The 19,363-nt window shown below is 39.9% G+C and overlaps 3 protein-coding genes across 5 annotated transcripts in view; 2 read left to right on the top strand and 1 right to left on the bottom strand.

Annotated features, from left to right (window-relative positions):
- The window catches only part of sgip1b (SH3GL interacting endocytic adaptor 1b), a 28,412-nt gene extending 14,508 nt beyond the window's left edge, over window positions 1-13,904 (top strand). For both annotated transcript variants that reach the window (XM_046050826.1, XM_046050827.1), the window contains 18 exons: window positions 3,288-3,463; window positions 3,647-3,658; window positions 4,215-4,226; window positions 4,626-4,650; window positions 5,954-6,017; window positions 6,153-6,223; window positions 6,344-6,418; window positions 6,525-6,593; window positions 6,688-7,446; window positions 8,897-9,018; window positions 9,191-9,341; window positions 9,892-10,003; window positions 10,131-10,286; window positions 10,384-10,516; window positions 10,618-10,820; window positions 11,254-11,318; window positions 11,494-11,658; window positions 11,791-13,904. In XM_046050826.1, the coding sequence (XP_045906782.1) occupies window positions 3,288-3,463; window positions 3,647-3,658; window positions 4,215-4,226; window positions 4,626-4,650; window positions 5,954-6,017; window positions 6,153-6,223; window positions 6,344-6,418; window positions 6,525-6,593; window positions 6,688-7,446; window positions 8,897-9,018; window positions 9,191-9,341; window positions 9,892-10,003; window positions 10,131-10,286; window positions 10,384-10,516; window positions 10,618-10,820; window positions 11,254-11,318; window positions 11,494-11,658; window positions 11,791-11,813 (2,393 nt within the window). In that variant the 3' untranslated portion in view covers window positions 11,814-13,904. The remainder of the gene's footprint in view (window positions 1-3,287; window positions 3,464-3,646; window positions 3,659-4,214; window positions 4,227-4,625; window positions 4,651-5,953; window positions 6,018-6,152; window positions 6,224-6,343; window positions 6,419-6,524; window positions 6,594-6,687; window positions 7,447-8,896; window positions 9,019-9,190; window positions 9,342-9,891; window positions 10,004-10,130; window positions 10,287-10,383; window positions 10,517-10,617; window positions 10,821-11,253; window positions 11,319-11,493; window positions 11,659-11,790) is intronic.
- Window positions 13,905-15,344: 1,440 nt separating this feature from the next.
- On the top strand, window positions 15,345-17,851 carry dynlt5 (dynein light chain Tctex-type family member 5). Of its 2 annotated transcripts, none has more exons than XM_046051892.1 (5): window positions 15,345-15,633; window positions 16,314-16,449; window positions 16,696-16,787; window positions 17,282-17,406; window positions 17,491-17,851. In XM_046051892.1, the coding sequence occupies exons 2-5, from the start codon at window positions 16,340-16,342 to the stop codon at window positions 17,692-17,694; spliced, it is 531 nt and encodes a 176-aa protein (XP_045907848.1). In that variant the 5' UTR covers window positions 15,345-15,633; window positions 16,314-16,339; the 3' UTR covers window positions 17,695-17,851. The 2 variants fall into 2 exon arrangements, with proteins under 2 accessions (XP_045907848.1, XP_045907849.1); XM_046051893.1 differs by lacking the exon at window positions 15,345-15,633 and adding an exon at window positions 15,665-16,197.
- A 116-nt stretch (window positions 17,852-17,967) lies between these two features.
- Window positions 17,968-18,472, bottom strand: LOC123972398 (relaxin-3-like). Its single transcript, XM_046051890.1, has 2 exons — window positions 18,239-18,472; window positions 17,968-18,124 (listed from the first exon to the last, which is right to left on the bottom strand). Exons 1-2 carry the CDS (start codon window positions 18,411-18,413, stop codon window positions 17,991-17,993), a joined length of 309 nt encoding a protein of 102 aa, XP_045907846.1. The 5' UTR covers window positions 18,414-18,472; the 3' UTR covers window positions 17,968-17,990.
- Between the last annotated feature and the right edge of the window lie 891 nt (window positions 18,473-19,363).

Raw genomic sequence — 19,363 nt, 5'->3', positions numbered from 1 at the left:
CCCAGTCTATCAAAGAATTTATACATACAAAAAATAGCTGCTTCCTTCATCAATAATCTCAAAGAAAAAATATTAATAATTAAAAAAATAAAAATAAATAAATAAATAATAATAATAATAATAATACCTCATTTAGAAACAGTGGATGCACAAGTCAAAACCACACATTCATACCATACATACTAATAATATACAAATATTTCCACAGGTAACAATGCTTATCAAATACCAACAATGGTAGACGAAATACCACAAGGGTACATAACAATGATTATCAAATACCAACAATGGTAGATGGAATACCACAAGAGTACATAATGACGAACAACTACCAACAATGGTAGACGGAATACCACAAGGGTACATAACAATGATTATCAAATACCAACAATGGTAGACGGAATACCACAAGTGTAAATAAATGACAACTAATCCAACAATCTACACAACATGAATACAATCAAACCTCATTGTCATTGTAATGGGACCAGACCTTTCGTTTGTAAAGACGTTTGAAATTGTGAATGCCTTGACACTGCTTTAATTCAAGCCCCAGATTATTCCACAAAGTAACCCCACAAACAGACATAGAATAACTCCTCCTGGTGGAACTCGCCAAGTTGGTACCGCAAAGTTTCCAAATCCTCTCAAACTGTACGACTGCTCCTTATGAGAAAACATATTTTGAATGTTCACAGGTAATAAATAGTGATACGCTTTGAACATGAACTGTGCATTATAAAATTTTACAAGATCCTGCATTTTTAATTGATTTGAGAAAGAGAGGATTTGTGTGTTCAAAATAGGCGGCCTTGTGTATAATTCGTATAGCTCTTTTCTGTAGCAAAAAAAGTGACTGTATTACATTTTTGCAATTATTGCCCCATACCTCTACACAGTAGGTTAGATATGGCTGTATTAAAGCACAATACAGGGTATGGAGTGCATTAAAATCAAAGATATGCTTAACTTTACTTATTATAGCAAGGCTTTTGGAGACTTTTGTTGTTATATGTCTGATGTGGGCATTCCAACTTAGCTTGTTGTCTATCGTTACACCTAAAAAATCTTTTTCCTGAACATTTTCAATGTGTACTCCGTCTATCTCAACCAGTTTCTGCGAATCAGCTTGATACTTTCCAAAAAACATCACTTTGGATTTATCTAGGTTTAAGGATAATTTGTTACTTTCCATCCATTTTTTAAATTTACTTAGTTCTTTGTTTATAACGCTAACCAGTCGCTCCAAACTATCGTTACTATAGAAAATATTTGTATCATCAGCGTACAATACACATTTAACCAATTGAGAAACATTTAAAATATCATCAATATATAAATTAAATAATTTGGGGCCCAATACTGACCCCTGCGGGACACCACAAGCAATGTCAAGACATCCAGAAGAGAGCTCACCCATTTGGACAAACTGTACTCTGTCGCTCAAATAACTTTTCACCCATTTCCCAGCAACCCCCCCTATGCCATATCGTTCTAATTTCTTAAGTAATATATCATGATTAATGGTATCAAAAGCTTTTTTAAGATCTATAAAAATTCCTATTGCATGTTTTTTGTTTGTTAGAGCCTTCGATATTTCTTCTGTGGCGTCAATTATGGCCATCGAAGATGTACAACTGGAGAACAGGAAGAGAGAGGTATTTTCGACAGCTGCAAGTAACGTTATTGTCATTACTGTGTCACAGTCTAAAATGCAAAGAACATTGTCGTCCGTTGTAAACTTTGTGTGACCAGCAAAAAGTTTTCAACCTTGAACAGTTCTCCATTTATTTTTGTGGTAGATCACATCAGACTTTGCTGTGTGAATGGTTGCTTTTTAAGTCGTCCTTATGTTAAAGGTTTTGGCACGTTATTAATTAATATCTTGTGAATGGTTGTGACAAGGTTTAGGCTATATAAGGCCTTTTCACACGGGTCGCTCCGCGCTCCTCATCAACAGACAGGCAAACAAGCGCTCCACGAGGTAACCACGGCAACGGCTTTTGTGTGACTGGCGCGATCCCGTTAAACTGTCGCGGTCGTTCTCGTCTCACGCACACGCCCGCCCGCTTCCAGAGCTGAAATGTCAAATTTTTTCCTACAGTTTCCAACAGATAGAGACTGATCAGCTGTTTCAGTTTCCTGAAGAATATGTGTTTCTTTAACAGTCAGGCCACCAGGTCTTAAACAGGAAACAACCTTTGCTGCTGTCTGTTATTCATTAAAAATCATCTATTAACTTCAACTGAACTAATTTGAAAGTTAGTATTTACATTATTTAGTTATAGACTCAATTATTTCATGTTTCATGTTGCACATTTAGCTGTTGAAGTTTGGTAGAAATGAATACAAAATAATAATTATTATAGAGAGGTTGCGATGGAGCAGTGGATTAGACCCTTGTCTTTGATTCCCACAGCAACACATCCATTAAATAACTTATTGTCATGGGTCCTGCTTTACCTTCCATGTTAGAGCCGCCGCCAGTTTAATCGGGGTGTCGGGTGGTCTCAGTATTTTTTCCTGCTTTTTTTCTCTTTGCCAATCACATGCCTGATGAAAAGCCAACTATTAACTAACAGCAGGGCAAAAAATCGAGGGCAAAATTGACCAAATTGCTGAAACTCGGCCTAAAACGGCCTATATTTTATGTTATATCTTGCTTAGCTCTGTTTTCGCAAGACCAGAGTAGCAAGAAAACAGCCACATCAAAACAATATATCGATGTAATTTAAAATGTTTTCCGGTATGGGTTGTGTCGTCATTAGTTGCACTAAAGAGATGTTTCTCTAAATAGCCAAAGTTGGATGTTACTTACCAGAAACATTCCGAGTTCAGCTTCAAACCGCATTTCTTTACTCGCGAAGCGTTGTCTGCAGCAGTGGAAAGCCATGACAATATTTAATCTTGTAACAGGCTAGCTGGTTAGCATGCTAACTTTAGTAGATATTGCCACAATTCAGTACATAGATATTTTGACATAATATCAGAATTGTTACTTCTTCAAATTATGTTGATAATGTTATATTTTCTGAATGTTGTATCGAGATATATCTTATATTTATATCTCACATATTGTACCTTTAAAGTACGGTACTTAAGTAAATGTACTTTCCTCCACAGGCTGCAGTGTTGTTCTGCATGTTGCACACACATGTGAATTTGAGACGAAATATATTTATTTTTGAAGGACATGTTATCTTTAAATTATTTAGAAGACTGAATTAGCCTCCATGTTTCACACTATTTATTGCTGTTATTTTACATTGTCCTTGACACAAGATCACCAGCTTGCAAAGGAAAGCAGTTTTTCTCCTCCAGCGACTCCGAGGACGACGAGGACAACAAGAAAAAGTTCAAAATTAAGATCAAGCCGCTGGTGTCGGACAGTACCAAGTGTGTCCCTCCATCTATGGACGAGCTAAAAGCCTCAGTAGGAGGCCTGGCACTCTCCCCATCTCTGGTGAGCGTTGTGTGATCAGCCCTGTTGTTCTGCTGCAGAGGACTGAAGGGCACAAATCACACACACAAACACTGCTGTTCATATTTTGAAATAGCTGGTGAATTCTCTCTGTCTCTCTCTGTCTTAATCTTACCTCTCTGTGTTTTTGTCTTTTCTTCTCACTTATCTGCGGCCATCTTGTAGAAGAGAAGTCCGGTAAGCCTGCCATTCAATTTTACATCTGTATCACCACCAGCAGGGACTGCATGGCATGAATTCCCGTTGAAATGGTCGATAGAGTTCCTGTGATAGTTCACTTATAAATTGCCTTTATGGCTTCACCCTTGTTTCTGCACGGAGTTTCTGTCTCACAAGTCTTAGTGTCCTTTCTAGGCCTCAAATGACCTCACTTCTTTTTGTTGACTTATTTTCTGTGTAGCTACAGCTTTACTTGAACCTGTCTAGCAAAGTGACTGTGTTACATAATGCACTGTAAACATAACACACACAGAGCTCCAAACCTATTGATTTGGTCTCAGTGGAGCGTACATGCTAAGCGACCTGCTACATTCAGTGTGTGCCGCTGTGCGTGGTGGTCGTAGGTATTGTCCTCATAATCTTGAGGGTGTTATGGCTCATGTTGCATTATTAAGGCTTTGCGGTGCAAGTAAAGAGGTGTGGTGTGTGCAGTTTTTAGTTGGTGTCCATTTGACTGATTTGTCACTCACTCTCTGACCCAGGTCTGTTCTCTCTTCCCTTTTGCTGGTCTCAGAGACGCAGCCCGGTAAGTTTCTTACACCATCTGCTGGCTGTTTCAAGGGCAACAGCCTGACACTCAGTTTTCTAATCTCTGCTACATGACCCATTTTTAATAAATACAGTGCAGAAAGTAAAAAAGCAAAATAAGAATAATCCATCTAAATCAATCTAAATCAATTGTGATTTAGTATTAAGTATCAAGAAAATCTTAATTTCCTTAAAAAAGTAAAAAATATAACAATGTGGTGACAAAGATATATGCATTTCCGATGCAAATCAACTTGTCTTATATGACTGATGTGATCTACCACAAAAAATATCATTAAAATTGAATGAAACAATAAAATGATTTGTTTGTATTGTATATTTTCACAATACATTGTCGGTATCCTCAATTTGTGTTGTGTGATTTTATCTTTTACAGGGGCAGATAAAGAGGAATTTGTCTTGTAAGTACACCTATTTGGAAATAGTTTTTTAAAATCTAACCTCCATTGCAGTGCTTTGACCTAAATGTACTAAACATACTTACATCAACAATGCTAACCTGCTGATGCTTAGCAATTACAATGTTTGTTTATATATAAAAAATATATAAAAACTTTTTTTTTTTTAAAGTTTGTTTGCCGTGTTCACCATCTTACTTTAGAGTGATAGCTTGCTAGCATTTGCGAAATAGCACTACTATACACTATAACACAAAGCAGCTGAGGATGTTGGGGTATGTTATTAGTTTGGCATGAAATAGTCATAAACCAAAGTATTGAACAATTCATTTTTGCCCTGTTGGTGGCTCTTGATAAAAATTTAAGGGACCACTGAAGTGATTCATCCTGAGGGGACCACGGGCATCTGTATTAAAGAGGTCATATTATGCTTTTTGGCTTTTTCCCTCTCCTTTATTGAGTTATATATCTTTGTTGTGCATGTAATTGGTTTGCAAAGTGAAAAAGCCCAAAGTCCACCCCAAAGGGAGATCCTATCTCCCACAGAAAATACTTCTCTGAACTGCCTGAAAACAGCTCGTTTGTAGTCCAGCCGTTTCAATTTCAACCCTGTGACGACACAGGGATGAAAGAAAAATACGCATCGTAAAATGCTCGCCAAGCGGCTAATCCGACATGCCATCAAAAACACTGAGCTACAGCACACACCTCACCTCTCCTTTTCAAACACTAGCTAACATTACCCTCCAGGCAGTCCAATGGACATGAAGTTGTTACTGTGATGTAGAGAGAGAGCTCAGAAACTCTTGCTCCAGTACATGTTGCTAAGCTGGTAAGGGGAACGTAAACAGCTCAACCGAAGCCGTGTTTACTGGCTTCTCATGACCTTCCCCACTCTGCTTCTGATTGGCCAGTAGTCCTTAACCAGGAGCTGCACATTTGCAACTCCCAACAAAGATCATGTAGAGGCAAGATGTATCACTCCATAGCTAAATTGAAGCCTTCAACACACACTGTGAAAGAGGAGCTCCAGCAATGTGCAGTATGACAAAAATATGGTGTTTTTTGAAAATGAAACCATGTAAACTTGTTCTGGTACAACCCCTAAATAAAATGAGCATAATATGACCTCTTTAAATTTTTTGGCAATTCAATCCAATAGTTGTTGAGATATTTTAGTGACCAAATGACCAAAGTGTTGGACTAACATTGCCATCCCTAGAAGCTGAAAATAGGCTTTTTGTGATAGGATTTTTTTCAAATATCAAACAGAGCAGCAGTTAAGTTTTTGTTATGTTACTCATAGGTGAAGAGATTGCCAGACCCAGACGCTCCACCCCTACGCCAAGTCCTGCACCTGAGACGCCAAGGTCTGTCATTCTTTTAGCCACTGACTCAGTCTGTGTGTTACTGGTACTGCTATAGATGTGCCTTGAATAATGTTGGATCAGGAATTTTGAAAAACGCAGAAATAGTTTTTGACTGTTGTGTGTCTCCTTTTGCAGTGACAGGTTGTCGCAGAACGTTCCTGCCTTTTTTGGGCTGCCTTCAGAGACCAAATATGCCAGATATGATGGTCTGTCCCCTATCGATCTGACATCACATGAATTGATACTAAGCATGCTTTAAAGATACTTAGCAAGGGCGGTTCACAGAGGTGACCTTTATTGTTTCTTTTGTCGTTAACCAATCACAGTGGTCCCTAGTGAGCTATGGGGAGACTCGAGACCACGCTCAGACTCCCCACTGAGCAGAAGTTTTCCAACAGGAGGTGAGCTGGCATGAATGCACCTTGCTTTATCTTTATTGGTTGAGTAATGTCTGTATGTATTTGAAATATTATAATCTATTGGCCTAAATGGTCATCCTTGTTGCAGCTCCTCCTCCTCTTCCTCCAAAAAACATTCCATCAAGAAGTCATTATGGCTATCCTTCGGACTCCGCTGGTAAATGTAGCTTTTAAAACAACATTGTGTATTAATCATACAGTTAAATCTCATGTGCGCTTTGACCCTAAATGTTACCTCAAATTTCTTGCAGCTGATCTACCCAATGGAAGGGCAGCTCGCAGCTCTGCCCCCATCTACCTGAACGTCTTGTCACCTGCCTCCTACCGAGGCTCCCCTGCCCCTGAACTGGATGACGTATTCAACATGGACAGCCCCCGCACCACTGAGGACACAGTGTCTCCCAGATGGGTCACTTTCACTGACGACAGACCCCCGCCACCTGATGAACCTGCTCCCCCTCCGCCACCGGACTCCCCTCCCCCAGACACCCCCTCATCTACGCCCTCCACCCCCTGCCTCTCTCCAGGACCACCACCAGACGAGCCCCCGCCTTCGCCTCCACTATTTTCTCCCGGGTCTCCTCCTGTTTTCACGCCACCAGACTCACCCCCCTCCATCATGCTCGGCCCTCCTCCTCCGGATGAACCAGCCCCTCCCCTGCCTCCCAACTTCTCCCCACGTAATTCACCTCCTCTGTGCCTCGACGAGGATGCGATCGATGAGGAGGTCCTGCAGTTTGCGGAATTCTCTCCGTCCCCTGCCCCCATCAGCCCTGTGCCACCTCTGCCAGCAGACCGAAGGTCTCCTCGGGCAGGAGTCACATCTCCCCTGGTCCTTGGGGGTATGGGGGGAAAGAGGACTCCAGAGGGAGCATACCTGAGAGATGATATCCCAGACTTAGTGGGTTCACCCAGAGAGCTGACACCGAGCTTTAGGGGCACGCCCCCTCCTCTCCCTCCAACCACCTATAGGTCTATTATGTCTTCTCCGGGGCCATACTCAGGCAGCAGTGAGTATTCTGGTCTCTTTTCAAATGTTAAGCCAATTATGCTGCCTCCACACAAAGTTGGAGCAGTGTATTTAAACTTTGGATTGTCCTTTAGCTTGGGTTGTTTGAAAAAGTGAGCCTGACACTGCCACCAGTGCCACTAAAAGATCACACGGAAATACTTGAAACGCAGGTCCTCTTGCCTCTTTGCATTTATGTTTTGTTGGGTGTGTGAACCAGCAAAGAAATGTTTATTATCTGACTCATTTATCATGTAGAAAGTTTTCTTCAAAGCAGTTGTACAAGCTTGTAGCACCTGAGGCAGTGACAAAATGGCCCTCAATTCCAATATAATATAGCCTGCTATTTGACTTGATTCTGAATAGTATAAAACTATTACATTAATAACCAAACCAAACCAGAAATAATGATTTCATAAGTGATGTAACACATTACATTACTGATAATGTATTAATGTATACATGTTATTAATCTTTAACTATTGTTATTGTAACTTGTGAGACTTGAAATAACGTGATATGTGATTATTAGACCATATCATTACATCATCAGCAAAATAGTAACACCTCTTTTAGATGCTAATTCATGTAACTATGTAAAATAGTTTATTACATTAAAAAAATGTATTATCTTCCATTTAAAGGGAAACTTTTATTATTACTTAGTTAGAGCCACCAGAGTAATTATGGTGGTAAGGTACTTCTTCTAGTTCACTTCTTCGTTTGTCATACTAAAAATAAGTAAAGTTTGTATTATGTACATGATGTACATGTATACAATATTTCCCTGGTGTAATCCTGTAAGATTGCATACGCAAATGAAAAATTCCTTATTTAAGGTCTCCTTTTTATAATACACAAGATATGATGTTGCTGTTTCTCTTGAATATTCCAAGGTGAGCACTGACGAAGAAGCTTCAGTTCAGTGATCATAGATAGCACAGAGATCACATGTCGCGCCTCTGTTACAGGAGCCTCAGCAGCAGCATTCAGCCTATGTTACAGGGTCAAATGAGTGAGTATGGGCTTGTCAATGTAGGTTATCAAGTAGGCATGTTTCGCCACATATTTTTGGGTGAATCAGCACCTCCAAAAGGCACAGCAGTGATTTTATGGCATCCCAGAACCAGAAGGACAGCTGCTCTCATTTCTTTATGCTCCTGAAAAGATTTAGAAGTAAGAGGTAAATTTTATAAATTGTTAGGTATAGTAAAATATCACAGCCCTTCAGACAAACAGAGGTTTGCTGAGCTGATAGAAGTGAATACAAATAGAATTTAAGTCACAAGTTACTGTCGGAAATACGAGGGTGTGGGGTGAGGGTGTTGGCATACACTGCTCGCTCTGTGAACAGTGTCGTGAGTAGAAATGTTGGAGATGTTGCTGAATGAAAATCTTTCTCACTGTGATCTGAAGGCAGTGCTAACCACAGACACTGGTATGTGCCGCAGGCCCCTCGTCTCCAGCCCGTCCTGCCACACCTCAGTCTCGAGGCAGTCCAGTCCCTCCGCCTCCTCCTCCTCGACCGTCCTCACGACCGAAGCTGCCTCCCGGGAAACCAATCACAGATCTGGTACATGTGAACCGCCTTTCATTTCTCTGACTCTGTTCGCTTTTCTCTCCTTTTATGCCTGACACTGATTAATAATTTTGTATGTTCCGTGATAAAAGAAAGCATTTGTCTTCCTTTTGTTGCTGTGTTGTTCACTGTAATCAAAGTCTGTGTTGTTATGTACTGTCTCCAGTCTCGGCCCTTCAGTCCGCCGGTTTCAGGCAGCCCCCCACCTCTGGCCCCCCTGGCCCGGGCAGAGAGCTCTTCCTCTATCTCCTCCATTACCTTGCAGAGTGCAGCATCTACTCCAACCTTAGGAAGGGACCTTAACACGTCCACCGCAGGTACACTACCAGCAAGTCCTCTTGCTTGTCTTATTTTTCCTTAACCCTTACATCTCAGTCTGTGTCCATGTTTTCTGTCGCTCGTCATCATGTCCTTGCCTCACAGTCTTGTCCCTCTCCATGATTCTCTCCTCCTCATGTCTCTGCTCATTCAGAGGCCTCACAGCCTCTGGTATGGTTTGACCACGGCAGGTTTTATTTAGCTTTTGAAGGTGAGTCGAGCCAGAACGCTAGTCCCACTAGTGCATGGACTGATCGCATCTGCCCTCATTTCACTGCTGTCCTGTCCATGCTCATGTTCACTGAGCCAGAATATTGCTGCCCATCCCATCCCATGTCCTGCTCACTCACCTAGAATCTGGTTTCTAGATGGATTGTTGAGTTTTGATTTTGTCTGTTTGCTTTTGTGTGTTTATACTCCCCTATCATCTGCGTATAAAACCATAGCTGAACATCTGAGCATATAGGGAATGACACAAGAGAATAGATCTAGCTACCCTAATCTAAGGGTAGATTTTAAAGGTGTCTTTTGTGTTTGCGTTTTTAACAGGGTGCTCCAGAGGACCCAGTCCGCTCACCATGGGACCTCAGGACACTCTGCCAGTGGCAGCTGCCTTCACAGAAACCATCAACGCCTACTTCAAAGGCGCGGACCCCAGCAAGTAGGCCCCCATTTCAATGTTTTGGACAATGTGACCAATACAAATGCAATGACAAGTATTCTATACTAAAGGGATTCTTAGAATGTATATTTTTTGGTCTCTGACACGTTGTCCCCCTCTGTCCCAGATGTGCTGTGAAGATCACAGGGGAAATGGTGCTGTCCTTCCCTGCAGGCATAACCAGACATTTTTCCAGCCACCCAACTCAACCCATCCTCACCTTTAGCATCAGCAATTACAGCCGACTGGAGCAGGTCCTCCCCAATCCACAGCTGCTGTGCTGGTATGAATAACATTTCAGGCACACACATAATATAAATATCTAATTATGGTGCTCACACAGTTCATGGAGTACCTTATGAGTACCTCTTATCCCTCAGTGATTCCACAACGGACAGTGTAGACACCAAGGAGTTCTGGGTGAATATGCCTAACTTGATGAGCCATCTGAAAAAAGTGGCTGAACAGAAGCCTCAGGCGACATACTACAACGTGGACATGATCAAATATCAGGTATCAAATATCTGTTTCTCTGTGTATCTAGTATCTGTCCATCTAACAATAGACTTTATCCATTCATATATCTCACAGGTTTGTGTTTCTGTGTGTCTCAGGTGTCAGCAGCGGGGATCCAGTCTACTCCTCTGAACCTGGCAGTGAGTTGGCGAGGCGATGCCACCAACACAGACCTTAGAATAGACTACAAATACAACACCGAGGCCATGGCCGCCCCAATGCCACTACACAACATCAACTTCCTGGTTCCTGTAGATGGAGGCATGGCCAAACTCCAGGCCATGATGCCCCCTGCAACCTGGTAAGGATTTGGTGCATTAAGGGCCAGCTGTAGGGGCTCATGTAGATGTGTGAAGGCCAACCAAGCACCATTTCCTACCCCTCCACAAAAATAGTGGGATGTTTAGATGCTATGTTGTAAGTTTCGTTATCTTATGTTGGGTCCCTTTTTACCTCCTGTGTACTAGTAGCTGTCTAGATTGTAGTCAGAGTCTTGGTTTATATGTTGGAAACTGTATATAGCTGCTGGCTCAATGGCCAGTGCTTGACCAGTAATAGAGATATGAGTGTGTTTAAATTATTTTTGAGCTTCAGTCTGCACAGAGAACATTTAGATAATCAAGTTTTTCTGTATTTGTGTAGACATGGACTTGAGCCTAATTTATTTCCTGTGGCTTAATGCATATCAGACAACAACATGTCCTCTTTAATATGGAATTATTTTCCCATTAAAGGAATCCAGAGCAGCAGACAATTCAGTGGAAAATCCCCAGTCTCTCTCATAGATCTGAAAATGGAGGTAAGTGTTTATTTTTGTCATGTCCTTACAAAATCCTCTTGTTTAGCACACACTACCGTCCATCACTGGACTTTAATACTGAGATCTAAGTTATAGACAACTTTTTTGCCATGAGGCTAGAAGTTTATTGGTACTGACAGTCTTTAACTATCAATACTGTATCTGTGTCCTACAGGGGTAGGGGCTCTTCTGGGCCGGTTCCAGATGACAGAAGGTCCCTGTAGACCAACACAGCTGACAGTCCAGTTCACCAGTGAGGGGAGCACTCTGTCAGGATGCGACATCCAGCTGGTCGGGACCGGCTACCGGCTATCATTGATCAAGAAGAGATTTGCTGCAGGTCAGTTTGTGTGAGCTTATGGAGGCTGACTGTCTTCATTTTGAAACAAATTACTCTTTGATTTGGTCATCTAATTGCACACAGAATCTCAAGGCTGAACTCTGCTCTGACATGTTTTGTTCTGCTTCACAGGGAAGTATTTGGCAGATAATTAGTGGACCTGTTTGTGAACGGAACCAAAAGAATCAATGGCTTTTGACTGTGAAGACTATGGATCCATCCCATGTTTAGTCCATTTGACACTTTATCTTTAGCACTCATTAGAATCAGTGGTTGAGATTTAACAGAATACATAACAAACACAGAGGATATTTGACTTCATCATATTCAGCAGACTGACTGCTGCTGAGTTTATGCAAGTAAATACAAACCATTCATTTTGTGTCTTTGGAACAGCTATGAGCTTACATGGAGTAAAATATAGGGAAACTCTGATTCTTTGTTCTTGTTAACATAACTGTGGATTCATACAGTGATCCAGCCTTATTCATTGCCGTTTCCTTTGTCTAACTGGTTGTCATTGCAGATGCACTGTAAAAGATAATGTGAATAGATTATATAATATTAAATCAATCTTAAACAAGGTGGAAAAGAATGGAAAAAGTGTAGTATAGGATTGCTTTGCAGCTTTATTCCTGTAAGTTATAGGTTACATGGTAATATCTGATTTACACTGCCACCTCAAATCAGATTTTTCCCCCCACCATGTGTGACCAATCTTTATGGTTGTCTAAGCAGAATTTATTTTTCTGTGTGGACAGCCTTTGAAATGTCACAGCCCATTCTATCAGTCTTGTGATTAAAGGTGACTGGTCAGTTCACAGTTCCAAATGACCCGCAGCGCTGGACTAACATCAGCACTCTTAATCTGAAGGTGCTTTTTATATGGAATTAAATTTGTGCTTCAATTCGGATTCGCAACTAGCTCAGTTAGCTACCGCATATCAGACGTTAGCTAGCTATCAACCAAGACAGCTAGTCTGCAAGCTAAACAAGTTCATTTTCAAAGAAATGTCCCGTCCCACAATCAGGATTGAAGCACTTATATGTAATACTATACTTTTACATGTACAGCCCTCACTACTACATTGATGGCATTTTGCCGTTAACGGGTTATGTGGACAGAGAGTTGAAACTGTCAGTAAATCAGTTACGGCACTTTGACCTGCTGAAGAACAAAATCATTACATTACCACTATGGGCACGTGCAATGCTGAGATACATTAAATTCTCCACATCACAGGATTTTAGTGGTATTTGTGGTGGTGTGTGAATGGTCAAATTTTGTAACAGTAAGGCGATACTAGTGTGACTGACAGAAGCTGCTACTTTCAGTGGAACAGTTCAGTTAATTTATTCTGTTAATGTTACAGAAATTATGTTTGAAAGGGCTTTAAGATGTAAGACACACACAGAGCCAGGTATGAGTGCCATACGGTGGTGAAAAGGAGCTTTAAGTTTCAGGAGAAAGGGGACCTGGGCCAACGATTGTAGAAGTTGCCTTTGATGCTGCTTAAAAAGCTGGCCAATTCCTTTGACCATGATCTTTGATAGAGGTCTTGACAAGTATTATCGGGGACATGACAGATTAATGAAAAGAAATGTCTATCAAAGAAGATGGCACTATTCATATCCCTGTTTTATTTTTCTTCCTTTTCCACCATGTTGAATAAATGTTTTATCATTTTCTAATAGCAATATTTAAAAACATAAGTGTAAAAAGTGTACATAAAAAGCTATGTTTCAAATATTTCTCTGGGCATATGGATGTGTCTGTGATTGTCTCTTGGTTTATTGATGTCAGCACTCATAATGCATTAGGTTCTATGTAACGACACCGCCACTCTTCATTTATTGTTTTACATGTGGGTTTCTTGTATTAAAAAAAAAAGTGTTACTGAATGACTCCAAACGGTGCCGCATGAAATCTGCATTTGTCCGTCACCAGTCTTATCAATGCAATACCAATTTATCCATTTCAATGAGGTTATGATACGTGCGTTATTGTATAATTGTGCTTTGAGAGGAGACTTTTTGCCTTCACTTAAACCTCCTATCTCTGTTTTGCTGTTGTTGCACCTTCAGAAACCCATTGTCAATAAATTTGGCATGTATTCATTGATATTCCCATTCCATGCATCTGATATAGGTGTTTGACATTATCCTGTGTTTGACTTGCACACAAAACATACCTTAAAGTTCATTAATAAAACGATTCATGGCTTCATGTCACATGTACACACTGATGCTGTGTTTGAACATCACATTTTTTAGAATGTTTTAATGTGTTGACTCACAGTTTGGGCCTAGTTGTAATATTTCATTTAGTTTATTTTTATTTATTTAGTTCTTTCAAAGAAAAAGAAAGAAACCTTTCTTTCATTTCTGTTAATAATGCTTGTGTTTTTCTTTGCCTTATTTCTGAGCATACACGATGTCCTCCAATATTGGAGGGTTTCTGTAGGTTTCTTTTTTTCTACAACTTTTTCCTTTCTCTCCATTAGACACAGAATATGCAAACATTTCATGTAAATTTCCCATCCAAAGATTTTGAAAGTAAATATATGAAAAAATCAATATAATGTAATACCTGTTTTACTTGGTAATAAAGAAGAGGAACTATGAGATATTTATCTCCCTCTCATTTGTTGAAAGATATAAAAGTATACTTTAGAGATATCAGTCAGATTGTAAAATGACTTTTCCTGTAAAAGTGAGTCACTCAGCCTGATTTCCGTTGGTGTATTTTGTTCCCATAGGGTATGGGAACAAAATATTATTAATCTAGCTGAGGAAACAATCTCACCACAAGGTCCATTTAGCCAATTTCTTCAGGGTAATACATGCCCATGTTGGCTTAAAAGCTGAGGTTCAAAGTTCATTCTTGACCTTGTAAATAGTTAAGCTAAATTAATCTGAACATGTCATTTCATGACAGCTGGACCAACTCCATGCTGATGAAGATCATGTCATCAACTGCTGTGTAGAATTATCTCAATTTAAGTCCACTTAATAGCTCTTTCAGGAGCTTACAACCACATCTCAAGGTCTTCATCTGCAGATGTAGTTTATTTACAGTTTATTACAACTGTTTACACACATTTTCAAAAAAATGTCTACTTTTCAAAACTTTACACAAAATTCCCAAAACTACACCCACAAAATGCAAAATGCCTATCTCTTACAAAATGAAACACTGCATTCAAAATGCCATAAACACAAAGAAGAATATGCATCAAATGGCAAACACTTTTTGAAACGTTCATATGGGCTATATTAAGTTTCTAACATTTAACAAAAGTATTGTTGTTAATTTCATAGTATAGACCATTTAGATTAGGCTAATGTTAATATATTACTTATAGTTACTATATTCATTATAATTTCATATACACTTTAACACTAGGCCACTATATTAAATCCAGTTTCGTTTTTGTGGATTAGTTTTATTCTTTTTATTCTTCTTTTATTATAATGTTAAGTACTATCTTGTCAATTTTTATAAGAATTACTATAGGTTGCCGTCTTAACTCGCATATCCTATTATTTTGGTTCGCACGTATCTATTTTTAGGGCAATATGCGGGTAAAATACTCTGTAGAGCAATGCACCATCCACCCTGCACCACTCACGCTGCTCTTCTTCTTCTTCTTCTTCTTCTTCTTCTTCCCGTCACTGTTACAGCTGATGTTCTGCTACTGCCACCTGCTTTACCGGAGGGGAGCGTAGCAAATATTTATTTTTTTAGAAAGGTATAAAATACGGGAAAATATTTAAACGGGATGACACCGGGAAAGAATGGTAAAATATGGGATAAACGAGAGTGTTGACAGGTATGAAGCAGTGTAGTTGACTGTGTAAACAGGTTCATGCCAGCAGGAAACCTCCCACTGACTGATGGTTTATGGTCGCCTTGACAACACCAAGTTCTGCGGGGCCACTCTCTTCTTCTCGGTCCAAGAGGTCCTGAAATCGGTAAAAATGTGTTTCCCTCAGTCATGTTTCTGTACCCATATAACGCGACTTTATCTGTAATACTACACACTTGTACATAGTTAACCAAAATAATCGTGGGCAAGTCCAAACAGCTAGCGTAAAAGTTACCTGTGGTGTTGTTAACCTAACGTCAACGTTACCCAGGAAATCTAGCGTAGCAATGTTTGTTTTAACTTTTAACTTTTTTTATTAACGTTATGTATTTGATACACGGTGTAGTGTTGGGGTTAGCTACTGTATTATTGTGTATATATGTTTAACTGGATATTAATTGAGCTAACGTCTATGTAGAAGTCCTGATTTTGTGGTAACTTAACGTTAGCTGGATAATTTATATAAGATAGAGCCTCTGCATTGGCACACCTGTAGAAGTATGAAGACCAGAGATAAGAGCCATACAGTTTATTGTTCTTTACCAATTTCCACTTAAATAATCGACTGACAGACGATTGAACAGCTAAAAGGGAAGGAAGGAGGATTTTCTACAGCTGCCCCTCAAATGTGGTAACACATTTGATAATCAACCATTACCAGTCTAAGCAGGTTCGGGGTCGGCCATTTGAGGAAGGGATACCAGTCTTGCAATGGGTCTGATGTACAATTTGCCCTTGACTTTGACTTTTCTACAGTCTATGTATTTGTGTTATCCTCCTGTAAAGACAATCTAAAGGAAGGGGAAGCTGTCATGTCGGATCTACTTAAAGACAAAACTCAAAGAAGAGAGAAGAGGACAGGCAAGGCTCCCTCAGAGGGAGTCAGAGGCAAGGAAACAACTGGCAGGACTAACGTTAAGGAGTGAGTACTCTATGTAATAATATGGGCCACCTTTAGTCATTATTGTCTTTTCATCTTTATTAATCATACCTAACTGGCAAAGGTTATGACTGATATTCAGAAAGCATACCTAATACCATATGTTTGGATGAGAAGTTCAAGTCAGCTCTTCTTAAATTATTACTTATTTGGAGGTCAGTCAACCACACTATGTTCATAGCAGGGCCATTTTACTGACAATTTCTACACTGTGTTCATGTCTTACAGCTCTATAAGTACTGTTTCGTGTGTGGATGAACTAGGACACCATGATGACAACGCTCGGATGCCCGTAACAATGGAGAACACCTATCAAATGGGTACAGTAACATTCGCCTGAATAACAATCACCAACTACAGATGTACTGTAGTTTAATACAGCACTGATTTAAGTTGGATTCTTTAAAAGATTTAGAAAAAAAATTGTACAATTTATTCAAGTTGGCCTTTGTTGAATATACTTGCAGGATACCTTGGATAACTGTGACCTGGATGACTGAGAATCATTTTATTTATTTTGATTTGATTAATGTCAGTACTTCAGCCTTACTACAACCTTACACAAGGGCACTTAAATAATGACATTTGTTTAGCGTCAGACTACAAAAGCTTAGTGCATGCTACTGGTTCTTGAGTGGTGAAAGCTGAACAAGACAAGAATATTAATGCAATATTAATTGATTTTAATCCATCATAGCTTTTCGATTGATGTGCTTTGCTTTTCAATTTCAAATGAATGCGTCACACTATTTTTCACTAACCAAAGCAATTGCATAAGGGGAACAACTTATTTGTCTTTGTTTTTGGACCACAGGACCTTACAAACGCTTCCCTGTTCCTGCTGTCACCGACATACTGAAGGATGTACTTACCAGTTATCTCCAAGAGGAGAAATATGAAGTAGAGTGGTCTCAAAAAATGACCAAAACAATTTGTGAGGTAAATTAAACTGAAAAGTTAATTCATGCAACATCTTTTGAATATTCTGTCCTATTAGTTTCATTCTTTGTATTCCCCTATCAGGTGATAAGAGCACGTGTGAAGGACCTCATGATTCCCCGATATAAGATTGTCGTCCTTGTGCACATCGGACAACTCACCGGGCAGAGCATGCAAATCAGCAGCCGATGTCTATGGGATGCATCTAATGACACCTTCGCCTCTTACTCCTTCAAAAACAGCTCTCTGTTTGGTGTGGCAACTGTCTACGCTGTTTACTTTGAGTGACTCATGTAGACATTGAATACTCTGATAAGAACACAAGGCTCACTAGTCATACATTTCTCACAGTTATGAAAAGATTACTGCTGTTGAAGAGTTTTTTTTATCTGTGTTGTATATTTTGCCATGTATAAAATGATAAAACAAGAATTTGTAACCAAAATTCATGGTGTTTTTTTATTTTTGCTAGCATGGAAAATGAAATCACATCAACAACAATCTTCTGAAGATGTTTTAAACTTGTTGTTTTAACTAAGAATGATTGTGGCAGATGGATGATGAGCCCCTTTGGATGTTCCCCTCTAGCAAAGCATGGAGAGGTCGCTCCTTCGACAGCCTTGTTCACAGCACACTGATAGTAGTGCCTGGTTTTGGTCCCGCCAATGACGGTCAATTGCTGGCACATCTGTCGTCTTCAGTTTTGGCTCCCTGCTACCTGCCAAAAGATACGACCCTTTGTTTACCAGAAGTCAAGGCTGCTATTCTGTAATTGTTCTCGTGAAATTAACCCCAAAGCTACAAAGATAAGTTCAAGTGACTGTCTACTCACCATCTTGCAAAGTCTGCTCTTCTCCCATCAGTCTTCTCCACCTTGATCCTCCACAGGTGTACACCACTGCCCGCAGAAATGCCCGGCCGCACAGCCTCAGCGTGTTTTCCTGTGTCTGAACCTGTGCTACACACAGCATGCACAGCAGCGTCGCAAGCATGAGTAAGGATCTCATGTTGTTTCTTCTCAGAAAACATCTGTCCTGATCAACCCTTTTATACAGCGTCTCCGGTGATGTCACACACTCCACCAAGTCTTCTCAGGTTCTTGATTGACTACATTTTCGTAAATGTTAAAGAGAAAGAAATGGTCTTTTATTTCCGAACTGCAGGGTTTTTTATTGCCATGGATTAAGTAAAGTGTTGCATAATGGATCGCTTCAGATATCTCTACCCTACATCAAACTGAAGTGATGGCTCTCTACATAGCAACATAGTGGAGTGTGTGCCCACTATCATGAACATAAATCAGTGATTCCAAGAAGAGTCCGTTGCATTAACCGGTACACTTGCTGTCAAATTGAACTGTGTCACGGAATAGAGTTGAAATAGTCATTACCGGGTGGGTGGGGGTGATGATGCTAAACACCAAAATATAGTGTGTATTAGAAATGTATCCCTCTTCAAGAAGAGTCCACACTGCTGTACAAAAGTCCAGCTGATCACAGTTTTAATTTAAATATAGTATTTTGAACAAGAGACAGGTCTTTTCAGTCAGTCTGAGTCACTTTAAACACTTGTAACATCGTAAAATGAACTTGTCTCATCCCTGTGACCACTAGGGACCTCGCTTTTGGGCTTTTGTAGGAGTTGTAAAGGTGTAATTAAAAATATTGATTATGGCAGTATTCCATTTAGTTTTGCCAGTTTCAGAGTTCTGGGATTGTACATGCTGACTCTCTGGCATAGCTTACTAGGACACTTCAATTGACCTGAGCCATCTTTAATGTTAGATAAAGATGTGCTTATGGCATGGAATTAAAGAAAACGTAAGATGTCCCAGTATATACTCTGAACATGTTCGATCAATTTCCCTTAATCTGGATATAAAGCTGCATTGAGTTTTGCCTATGTAATCAGCATTGCTGCCTGGACATGTGAAGTCACAGTATACACAACAGACCAT

Source organism: Micropterus dolomieu, linkage group LG06 (genome assembly GCF_021292245.1).
Source record: "Micropterus dolomieu isolate WLL.071019.BEF.003 ecotype Adirondacks linkage group LG06, ASM2129224v1, whole genome shotgun sequence".
In the NCBI taxonomy this organism is placed as follows: domain Eukaryota; kingdom Metazoa; phylum Chordata; class Actinopteri; order Centrarchiformes; family Centrarchidae; genus Micropterus; species Micropterus dolomieu.
The sequence above is the reverse complement of the archived record's forward strand: the minus strand, read 5'-3'. Positions and strand labels throughout refer to the sequence as shown.

Bases quoted from the DNA above. Each gene is read 5' to 3' on its own strand.
- LOC123972398 (XM_046051890.1), bottom strand. From the start codon at position 18,413: ATGAGATCCTTACTCATGCTTGCGACGCTGCTGTGCATGCTGTGTGTA. The intron at 18,125-18,238 runs GTGAGTAGACAG...ATCTTTTGGCAG, and splicing joins AGAGCAGACTTTGCAAGATG to GTAGCAGGGAGCCAAAACTG.
- dynlt5 (XM_046051892.1), top strand. From the start codon at position 16,340: ATGTCGGATCTACTTAAAGACAAAACTCAAAGAAGAGAGAAGAGGACA. The intron at 16,450-16,695 runs GTGAGTACTCTA...CATGTCTTACAG, and splicing joins GGCAGGACTAACGTTAAGGA to CTCTATAAGTACTGTTTCGT. The intron at 16,788-17,281 runs GTACAGTAACAT...TTTGGACCACAG, and splicing joins GGAGAACACCTATCAAATGG to GACCTTACAAACGCTTCCCT.